Here is an 11,249-nt window from a genome sequence, read left to right on the forward strand (position 1 = left end):
CTCCTTTTTAAAACATATTTATGTAACTGTCTTTTCATATTTTACTTTTATGTTCATCATATGTACTTATTTAAATCCGATTTGTATGTGCTGCTACTGTTTACCTATACCGTTTCTATATCATCTTTTAACTAAAACATGACTTTATTAACATAGTTACTAATTATTCATTGTCTTTTAAAGATGTATATAAACTAGATTTTGATAGATCTGATGAAACTTGACCTGTACCAACACTAAAATCTTTTGGACAGACATGATGAATGAACTTTATTTCTGCTGTTGATTTTAAGGAAATTGTGCAGTTTAGAGTCAGAAAGTCACATTTTAAAAACTGATGTTGCTTACATTAATTTGTTCCAAAACCAAAAACCAGACTTCAGTGTACTGTTTTATAATTAAAAATCTGTATTAACATGGTATTAGCTGTCTGGATGATCGAGGAGCCTGCATATATTTAAAACATTGAAACATTTTGTGTGATTCAAAATTTGTTCACATGCAACAATCTCTCTGCTCATGTAGGATGTTTACTTGTCCATACAATTCAGAGAACAAGGAGATAAATGTCAATATATTTATTATAGTTCATAAAACACTTTAGAATGTGACCATAACCATCATCAGATCCTCCCCATAGAAATTTCTGGTAAAGAAAAAGGTAGCATAAAATAAAGATATGAAACTGGGACAATGTATCTTTCATCCATCTTGTTTTGTTGTAAAGATATTTATATTACAACCTAAACAACTGGATACATCTTCAATGTTCAGCTATTATTGAACAGTACCACAAATTAAACACAAATATCTCAGTGATCCAGGTTTCTGGCTGTAAATCAGCAGAAAACTGACTGTTCGTACTGTGAAGATGCTTCACTGGTTCTAGGTTAAACTAAAATTGAATGTTCTAAATAAATGTTCAATAAATAATGTTGATGATAAATGAAAACAAGATATCTGATTTATCAGATATATTTTTGTCTCATGTAAAATAAAACATTTGGTTTATTCTAATATTTCATTATAATTTTCAGTCTGATGGTAAAAAAATATGGTCTTATTTGTCAAAAGTCTACAGCTTTCAGCTTCCTCTCCTCTTTTTCAGTGAGGGGTTGCTTGGAAAGAATTTTGTCATGCAGGCGGTGGTGTTTGCCTATGCCTAGCTTCGGCAGGCCTCGGTTCAGGCCCTCCAGCAGCACACAGGACTTACACAGGGCCTGGCTAGAGATATAGCCACACCTGCTGCATGTCCCCTGCACAGGCATTTTCACCCCGTCCCGCACAGACAGGTTCTCCCCAGAGTGGATGACATCCATGATGGAGCTGGGCCTTACACTCTCAAGGTCCTTTAAGAAGGTCCTTGCATGGCCACGATAAGCATTGGGAGAGTAAATACATTCTGTGGAAAAGTAGTCCAACTTCTTGAAATAAGCATACAAAACGATCTCTTTCTCATACGCATATTTGAGGGGCTTGCAACGCGGCACGACTCCGTCACCCTCGCTGGTTGTGGAGATGGCAGTGCAGCGGCGCAGACGAGCTATGTCACCTCGCAAGACGTTCATCAAAACTGTTTCCGCCACGTCATCAGCATTGTGACCTGTGACGAAACACACAATCAGCCAATGGGAAACTTTTGAGCAAAATATGTATTCTTTGACATCAGTGTTAAAGCTGCTTAGTCAGACTTCAAGGTTGGCATTTATGTTTGGACTCACCTGTACATATCTTGTCTACTTTCAGCATGATGGCTCCTCTGTCTAGTGCCTGCCTTCTGAACACTCCACAGAATGTGCAGTTATTTTTGAGTCCCACTTGCTTCACTATAGCATCCATAGTCCAGCCATACAGCTCCTCATATGACACAATCTTCAGCGGCAGCTCATACTGCTGCTGGTTCCTCTTCACTGTCTCCAACGAGTCATCTCGATAACCAGTTATCCCCTCATCCACAGACAGAAGCGTGAGCTCGAGGCCATAGTTGTATCTCTCATTCAGGAGCTTCATCACATGCGCCAGCACCGTGGAGTCTTTTCCACCTGAGGCGGCGATTCCTACCATCTCACCATGTTTGAACAACTTTGCCGCCACGATTGTCTGGTGCACCTCCTCTTCAAAGGCCCAGAAGAAGCACTCCTTACACAGTGAGTGGCCAGTTTTTGGACGTTTCAGCACGGCACGCTTCTCAGCACAGCTGCTGCACAGGACAGGCATCTTGGCTGTAGGCGGAAGTTTGTTGAAAAGGATAACAAGGTTAAAAAATTGTTTAACAGGGGTTCCTGAATATTTCCATGTCAAAAAGGCATCCAAATCCAAACAAAACACCAACTCAAAAAAAAACTCTTATTGCTGCAGATGCTTTATTACAAGTAACACACTGCTTATAGTGTAAATGGTTTGATCCATGTGGTACAGCGGGAAACCTTTTTCTCTTTCATCATTCACTACCATGTCACATCTGTCCTTACACTAGCCTCCCACTTATCATTAAGTAATATTATACGGTTTATACTTTCTCTATAGGTTGATAATGCAGTCTGGGCTTTATGAAGGCTCCCATTACAAAAATATACATACAAATATAGATGAATACGTTTACATGACAAATGTAGTGACTCAATTCCATCCCACACTATAATTCTGGCCAGATTTGGATGGCGTGGTGCTTTACAATATATATATATATATATATATATATATATATATATATATATATATATATATATATATATATATATATATATATATATATATATAAATTGAAGTAACACATTTTCTCTTCATTGTGCTGTCAGACAATGAAGGAGCAACTTCACCTACAGCCAGACAAACTCTACAACGACGCAGTTAAAGTTAGTAACGTGTTCAAAAGAGAGAGAGCCTGCAAACGTCGTCTAACAGGAGTGTAACGTTACCTATATTCAATTAATTGCCATCATTTGACGCTGACTATGTTAACTGTGATGTGAGACTGTCTCAACAACAAACAATTGTCAGTGTTAAACTGACTGACACTTTTTTTTTACTGAACTCTGAAAAACTAATACGTTGTATAATTAAAGTACACGAACACAAAACGATAATTATTCATGTTAGATAAAGCCTAATGCTACCCAACAAACGTGTTGCCAGGTCGAGCTAAGCTAGCCGATAAGTTAATCTCCTTTGTTTAGATGAACATTTTCATACCGAGTTTCCGGTGAGCCGAAGTCTGAATTGAGAAACGTAGAGAGGGACCAAACCAGGAAAAACGCTAAAAAAAGATATATGTTCTCGTACTTAAACAACACATGTGTTTAACAGACAACTAAAGTAGCATGTTATTCGTCATTTATACTCTTCTTCACGGAAAACCGGGATGTGACGGTGGTTTAAACTCCCTGCAGCGCATCCAGGCGGTGGGCGCTGGTCAATGCAGCCTAAACATCAATAATGTCAGCTTTGGGATGCCTCCATGGTACCTCAAGGTTCCCTCCAGACAGTATTAATACTTACAGAAATACTCTGCTTGAAACTATAATGTGTCTTATATGTTTTTTTACCCAAAAAAAATAATAACCACTTTAAAATCCTTAAAAAGACAGGACAAGACTTCATTTCAAAGGTTTGACTGCAGGACACAAAATGTCTCCTACTTGACTGCAAAGTTCTCAGTGTTTGTGCACTAAGGGGCTTCACGTTTCCATATCACACTTGTTTAAATGTACTTATTATTGGACCAGGATTGGCTCCAAACTAGTCGTGGTGTCACATATCTGATTTTCAGTAAGCACAGAGAAACTTTCTACTTGCAGCAGATGAATGTGAAAACTAGTTCTGCACAAACATCATTCTGCACCATGAAGCTCAAACACTCAACTGAAGGAACAGGAAGATTTTTTTTGAGAGAAGGGGGGCTTTAATTAATATAATGCAGTGTTTTTGACATAACTGTAAATCCCTACGTGGTACCCCTTTTAGATCTTGGTGAAAAGTGTGGTGAAGAACTTGTGCTGATAGGTTTGCACAACAAAAATGAGCCACATGAGCAACTGAGATGTAAGCAATAAGGATTTATTAATTTGCTTCAAAGGATGTCACTACTGCAACAACTGCAGTAGATATCAAATTGCAGTTTTGGTGTAGATGAGGGACAAAGGGGTCGCTTCTGGAAGGGAGCAAGCCTGCAGAGGTCAGGGTTCATGATTGGAAAGAGTCACAAGCTTAGTTGATGGGGTGAAAAGCACCCCTCTGATGCCACTGCATGTCTCTGATGCGGCGAACCGACTGGATCTGAGGAATCTGGGCTCCGAACTCAGCGTTGTCCTTATACTCGCCCTTTTCAAACAGGTACTGATAGCCTCTGTAGCCTGGATACTGATAGCCCACCCAGCTGGTACGGCAGGAGTACAGAGAGGGACAACAGATGAGAGACAGTTAGATGAGAAACTGGATAGTGGCAATAGACATGTAACAGCTATGTGCAGTATAACACAACATCTGCTGGGAGGATGGACTTACGTGCCGCTCTGAACCCGAACAGAGGAGACCTTCTCCTGGTAGCCGTGTGCGTGAAAACTGGGGACATCATCATCTATGATTTCTATCTTCTTCCCTGCAAAGCTGGGGTTTTCGTAAAGGACAATCTTGTGCTCCTGGCTGTCCTGAGAGAGGAACAAAGCATTGGCACACAGTGAGTGATTTGCTGAGCATCTGATGGGATGGCTGATAGGGGTGTTTAACAGTTAAAATCTGCTTTCTTACCACTTTAATTGGGCGGAATGCAACAATGGTGTCACTGCGCCTGCTGTTGGTCCAGGAATCCCAGCGAGGATACTCCCCCTTCTCAAACACATACTGCTCCCCCTTACAGTTGGGCTGCTCGTATCCCACCCATCTGAGGGGGTGAAGGAGAAAGAGATGGAGGGTCATGATTGGTGCAAGAGCAAAGCAGGAAAGATGGCTGGTGTAATCTGCATATCACATGTGATTTTGTTTTTGTTTTTTCTGGCCTTTTATTTATCCCCTCTTTCTCTGACTTTCCCACCCTGTTACTGCCTCTCTGTGTTGTTGGATTTTAAATAATTTTCTTTTCCTCTGTCTGTCTCTGACCCACACTCACGGTCCACACAGCACCAGTATGGAGCCCACTTTCTCCACGCCTGCTTCCTGGAGGTTGTTACAGGGACCAGTCAGCTCATGGCAGCGTCCCTGGAAGTTTTCCTGCTCATAGATAACCAGCTGCATGCCCATGGCAGAGAAAGGGACAAAAAATGTATTAAAGAACGTGTTTATTGTGGGGTTTTTTTTAGCTTTTGGTCTCAATTGAAAGTGTGCCAATCCAAGAGAGATGTATTGGATGTTTGGAGTGTGTACCAGTTAACAGAATATACACAAATGAAAATAGGGAGTGTTAACTCCAAGGAGAAAACTGGAAATTGTTATCATGAGTGTTTGTGTTTGTCTGATTTGTCTGTTGTTTCCTCTCACCTTAAATGCACTGGTGCCTGGCTGCTGCTGCTTGGATGCGGGGTTCTGGTGATCTGTGGCCATATTGAATGGATCTGCAAGGATGAAGCTAAAACACAAAAAATTGACAAAAATATAACTGAATGATTGTTTCTGATAAATATCTATGAATATTTAAATGATTTGTGAAAGTTTTATATCTTTATATTTGAAATATGAGCAGGTAAAACTGCTGTTAATCATGCGTTCATAGATTTTGTTTTCTCATATACATTTTTATAAATGCTCCTCCATCCAAAACAAGTTTCTGGAGCCTTCTGAACCCAGAATTACAGCAATGAAACATTGGATAAAGTTTGCAGAGATTAAACCTAAAACATAGTGGCAAATGAAAAAAAAAAGGATAAAATTATTTATAAAATTATAAAATTAAACTTATTAAAATACAAAATGACGGACATAAACTGCTTACCAGTACCTGTCTGTGCCAGTGTGTTTGTGATGGCACGATGAGCTCAATATATACGGGGCGCCCAGGGGTGGAAACTCTGCCAACAGTACCCACAGTGTCCAAGCCAGCCTGCAGATCGGCCTGCCATAGGCCCAGCGCACTGAAATGAGGGGTCACAGTGTAGCCTGCCCCCACCCCAGGGTGTCACACTCCCACAAAGTTATTTCATTAGTAGTCAGTTTTATCCAGCCAGTCATTGTTCATTATCCACATGATTCAGCACAAACAGTGCCAAGAGTCCCACACCTACAATGAGAGTGAGAGAGAGAGAGGACTGTAAAAAGATGGGTTTTACTTTGTTTGAGAGACTAGGACAGTCTAAACACTGCTGAATATGTCCACAAGTGGAGGTTTATTATATTTTACTTCTAGAAAACACTAATATTGTTCCATGTGGAAATCCGTTACCACTGCTGAGTGGAAAGATAAAAAAATAAAAAAAAATAAAAAATAACTGCTACAAAGCTTAAAGTAATCAGTAAAACGTGTTTACCCAACATGTCATCATTCCTTCTTTTGCTAGAAAAAGTGACAGTGTTCTAAAAAAAAATCTTAAAAAATCAATGTTATATTTCCTAATTGAAATCATTTTAATTACATTGAATTTGCATGTGAACAATCCTGTAAGGGGACGGAAGTTATTGTTGCATTCTTAATATTGAAGCAGAGATGTTGTGCGAAAAGTCAATCGTGTATTTAGGCATGTAACTAATCAGTATAAGTTAAATAACATTGGGCCAGAGTGGACAAATGGTTGCCATTTTGGGATGCTTTCAATGGAGATGTTTTGTGGTGCAGCATGATGGCCTATTTCAATGGTGAGCAGAGGCAGTGGTATGGGGGAAAGTACTTTTACTCAAATACTGTGCTTATATACTGCTACTTCAAATAGTTATGCTTTGCCAGACTTAAATTCCACTATCTATACTTTTTAATTTCACCAGAAAAAGTCACTATTGGTCAGTATTTGCTTTACAGAATGAGAGTTTAAATGTAAAACATAGAAAGACATGGTGTAGTTTAAACCAGCAAGCAATATGAGTAGGTGGACCAGCTAAAACATTAAAACAGCAGTTCAGACCTACAGTGCAACCAGTATAAATGAGAAGACATGGTGAAAAGAAATACTCTTGACAAAAAAGTAATCATATTATAACATTCTTTTATTTTATTGGACACACCACCAATTTCATACATGGAGTGTACTCATCATCAGACATACTACTCAGGTCAGGAAGGGTCTACAATGAAGGATGCTATGATGTTGCATTATGTGTGATGTACGGTCCAGTTTTGAAGATTGACCGAGGCAAGGGGCTAAAACTCCAGATGTCTGTGCTTTTGCTACTTTATTTTTGACCATATGTTTTTTAATCTGTCTCATGTGAGTGTCCCAAATTTATGAGAGTGTAATACTAAGTTGTGAAAGAACTACAATTGAAAATGTAGAGCTGTTGATAAAAAATAATGTGCTTAATTATTTTGGGTCCTCAGGCAGAGACCAGCATTGTCTACATCAGCAATAATTGACAACATGACAGTGCTGCATCCCTAAGCAAGCAGCTGAGAGCCTGACTGGCTCCAGGGTCACTGAACTGACCTCTGACCACTATGAGTAACTGCATAAAGACCAATGCATGTAAGAGAGACCAAGACTAATCCACGTTTCTGTGTCTTCTTGTAGCAGTGTAGTCGTGCAGTTGTATTCACGAAACACTAAGATCACTTGTAGCCACATTATACAAATATGTGTTGTTTTATAAGCCCCTGTTTGCTACCTCAGAGACCAGTTTGACATGTTTAACAGAGTATGAGCACAGTATATTGAAACTGGCGGTTATCAAACTGATGTACAATGCAAGTACTTGATGCAGATGGAGACTGTGAGTATTGCTTAAACTATCCAGGTTATGTCATGTAAAATAGTTCAGTGAACTGTTTGTGGCACAATCAAATGCTGGTTCATCATGTGAATAAATTTCATATGAGGCACTTAGTGGAATGTGCTTTTTATAAGACAGACTCTCAGTTTGAGAGGTGCTTCACATTTTGGAAACACCTCGTAAAAGATGTGCTGCTTAAAATATTCTAGATGGTCTCTGCTTTGTTGTCACTTCATTACACCTAATTACTCTAAATTTAAACTAAATTCAGTTCAACTGACAATAGAAAAGATTGTATGAGAGAGCACTGGTTTATTATTTGTGCTGCTTCTGAGTTTAGATGTTGACTGTGCATTGCACTTCTCATTGCAGAGGTGCGAGGCTTGAAATCTTGTGTTCATGAAGAATACATGAGGTTGCTCTGTTGATAAGGGTTCTGTCAAATAATTTAAGGGTGCAACAAAACAATTCATTTCTTCTGTGGTGCAACCTTTGTGAGTCATTCTGGGATTCTGGGTTTGGGATTTGGTTGTTAAAGCGTACGTCAAAAAGGCTCTATGCTGCACAGTGAAACCCACAGACTTACTGTATGTGAAGGACTGACATATGACTCTACAGAACATAGTCCAAAATACACTGAGACTTATTAGAATATGTCAGAAATCGACAGACTTGTGTGGGTTTTGTTACTTTATGTAACATGGACTGACTTGACACCCTTACTAAATGCCTCTTAGAACTTTTTCTCACCCTGACTCAGTGTGCTAGAATTTAGCATCCTCCAGATGTGCTATCTTAAGGGTCACAGCTGGTAGACTGCATGTCTTTTGCAAGTATTCAAGATGCCATCAAAGTGATGGCATCTTGATTATATGGGGATAATGAAGTCTAGTTTACCACTTTAGTCTCTGTATTTCATCTTTTTAGGTTCTAAAGTATCAAGAGTGTGTACGAAAAGGCTCTTCCGTATCATGTTATGTGGGGAATCATTTCTATTTTTGACTATTACATCAGCATCCACTGAATAATGGTTTGCATGTGGAGTTTTATGTCATCATAAAAAGCAATAACATCTGCAGATGGAATCTATTTAGATTATGCAACATCAATCTCGACTCATTGTCTTAACAGAACTGTGCAAGTTTTTGAGATACTTTTCAATATTTACAAGAGTTAAATACATTTAATCCTGATGACCATTTCACAAAGCATCAGATGGACAATGATGACTATGGGAGGGAATGCAGAGCACTCTGTTTTAATAGCAAGCATACATACAGTATGACATCATCTCCATTGCTGTTAAGCAGATGCGTATCCACATAGTCATTGAATAAGTCATGTGCTCCTAAAGCTGAGGATCTGAGCTGTCTGACTAAACTGGGAATACACAAGCGATAAAAGTGGCACTCATGACTTGAAAATAGATTCATTTAAAAGCACATTTGCAGTTTATCTGGCTACATAATTTCCACATACAGTAGATGTTTCTCTTAACGTTACATCTCCTATTGTGGTTTTCCCAAATCTCTATATCTCAGTTAATGCCATTTCCACCTTGTCACCTCCACTTTGATTTACAAGTATAACATCACCAACAAACAGGGGCAACTCCAGGTCAAACAACTTTTATTCGCCACTGAAACATGCATGGCACTCCTCACTGGGCACAAGCAGCGTTTGCCATGGTTAGGTTAAGGCAGGAGGCAGAAGAGGCTGTAAGAGGGAGGGGGTGGGGGAAGGGTGGAGGTGGGTGAGGATCCTGCTCAGCTGGCTCCAGCTGTGGCAGGGGGGGCAGGAGGTGCTGGGGCGGGGTCGGGGTCAGGGCCAGGGCCAGGGCCAGGGCCAGGGCCAGGGCCAGGGACAGGAGCAGGAGCTGGGTCAGGAACAGTGAAACAGCCCCTCTTGTGCCACTGCATGTCCCGCACACGTCGGACAGACTGGATCTGGGGCGCGGGGGCCTCCCAGTCGTTCCAGTGCTTGAAATCTCCTCGTTCAAAGATAAACTGGCGCCCCCTGTAGCCTGGGAACATGTAGCCAACCCATCTGGAAGAAGGGAAAACACAAAAATTGTGACCACCTCAATATTCACATACTGTCTGATTATAAAGAGTTATTTGGGTTAAAATGCAAGAGTGAGATATGGATGAAAGGGGGATGAAGGGAAGATCTTACGTTCCGTTGAGAGCCTTAACGCTTGCTACACGATCCTGGAAACCGTGACCCCACAAACTGGGCACATCATCATCAACGATCTCCATCTTTCTACCAGTAAATCCAGGGTTCTCATACAGGTGTAGCTTGTGGTCAGCGCCGTCCTAAAGAGGAGAGATGGACACAGTGATAATTGATGACGAGGCTGAATAATGATGCTGTGAGGTCATATTTGAAACCCTGCACATCTTCATGCCAGAAGAGATTTTAGACTAGTCACCCACCACTTTGAGTGGCCTTATAGACAAAAGGGAGTAGCTGTTCTGACTGTTGGTCCAGGTGTCCCAGCGGGGATACTCGCCCTTCTCCAGAATAAACTGCTCTCCTGTGAACCCGTGACGGTCATAACCCACCCAGCTGAGAGGGAGAAAGGAGAACAAGTGAGAAAAAGATATGATACATTTATGTCAGGGAAGCTCTATATTTTACAACCTGAAAATGTGAATTTAACAATCTCTCTGTTATCAAGAGACCGGATTCAGGATTACTTACGGTCCTGAATCGACTATCACAGAGCCGACCTTCTCGAGGCCCTTCTCTGTCACATCTTTACACTCTGCGGAAAACTCTGCCTTGCATCCCTGGAAGTTCTCGAACTCAAACAGCAACACCTGGATCACAGAGAGAGACAGTTTACAGATAGTTATTGCAAAGGCACCAGAGGAAGCTTGGATAAAGGCTTCCATAAAGTGGGTCAAACTCTCCACTGTGGTGGTGAGAGAGAAACGTTTAGAAGAGAGTTGTAGAATTCAGATGGGACTACAGAGGACACAATATACTTTAATGCCTGCTCACTGCTCTATATAATAACATAGCAATAAGAAAACTTTCAGATTTCTTTGTAACTGTATGCAGATGGTTGTTCCCGTACCTTATATGTGGCTCCAGCTCCACCCTGGCTCTTCCCAGCAGCCAGCTGCTCCGGGGCACTCTGCTGCTCCGACATCCTCCTGATCCACTGCTCCTCCACTTTTTGGCAGCAGCACACACACAGACAAAGCACCATCCATCATGCATGTACAAGCACAAACAGATATGCATACAGGACGACAGCTCAATGTCACAGTTGCAGTTTATAACTCACCCTTGTATAGAAGGAGTGTATTCAATTGGGCCCTTATATGTTTAGAATATTTGACTCTAAGTACGATACAGTTTACAGCCTAATTCCTTTAAATAAAATAGTCCTT

The 11,249-nt window shown here is 40.6% G+C and overlaps 4 protein-coding genes across 5 annotated transcripts in view; all 4 read right to left on the reverse strand.

Annotated features, from left to right (window-relative positions):
* The window catches only part of rnf10 (ring finger protein 10), a 131,488-nt gene that overhangs the window by 85,078 nt on the left and 35,161 nt on the right, over nucleotides 1-11,249 (reverse strand). The gene's annotated exons all lie outside the window — the stretch shown is intronic.
* On the reverse strand, nucleotides 292-3,333 carry ctu1 (cytosolic thiouridylase subunit 1 homolog (S. pombe)). The gene is made up of 3 exons (XM_062418036.1): nucleotides 3,193-3,333; nucleotides 1,722-2,222; nucleotides 292-1,603 (listed from the first exon to the last, which is right to left on the reverse strand). Exons 2-3 carry the CDS (start codon nucleotides 2,215-2,217, stop codon nucleotides 1,068-1,070), a joined length of 1,032 nt encoding a protein of 343 aa, XP_062274020.1. The 5' UTR covers nucleotides 2,218-2,222; nucleotides 3,193-3,333; the 3' UTR covers nucleotides 292-1,067.
* crybb2 (crystallin, beta B2) lies at nucleotides 4,207-5,535 on the reverse strand. The gene is made up of 5 exons (XM_062417236.1): nucleotides 5,473-5,535; nucleotides 5,105-5,223; nucleotides 4,747-4,879; nucleotides 4,504-4,646; nucleotides 4,207-4,375 (listed from the first exon to the last, which is right to left on the reverse strand). Exons 1-5 carry the CDS (start codon nucleotides 5,533-5,535, stop codon nucleotides 4,207-4,209), a joined length of 627 nt encoding a protein of 208 aa, XP_062273220.1.
* LOC133978888 (beta-crystallin B3-like) lies at nucleotides 9,612-11,005 on the reverse strand. 2 transcript variants are annotated; one of them, XM_062417235.1, is made up of 6 exons: nucleotides 10,931-11,005; nucleotides 10,552-10,670; nucleotides 10,284-10,416; nucleotides 10,021-10,163; nucleotides 9,704-9,891; nucleotides 9,612-9,649 (listed from the first exon to the last, which is right to left on the reverse strand). In XM_062417235.1, exons 1-6 carry the CDS (start codon nucleotides 11,003-11,005, stop codon nucleotides 9,612-9,614), a joined length of 696 nt encoding a protein of 231 aa, XP_062273219.1. The 2 variants fall into 2 exon arrangements, with proteins under 2 accessions (XP_062273219.1, XP_062273218.1); XM_062417234.1 differs by having other exon boundaries at nucleotides 9,612-9,891.

Source organism: Scomber scombrus, chromosome 4, assembly GCF_963691925.1.
Source record: "Scomber scombrus chromosome 4, fScoSco1.1, whole genome shotgun sequence".
NCBI lineage: Eukaryota > Metazoa > Chordata > Actinopteri > Scombriformes > Scombridae > Scomber > Scomber scombrus.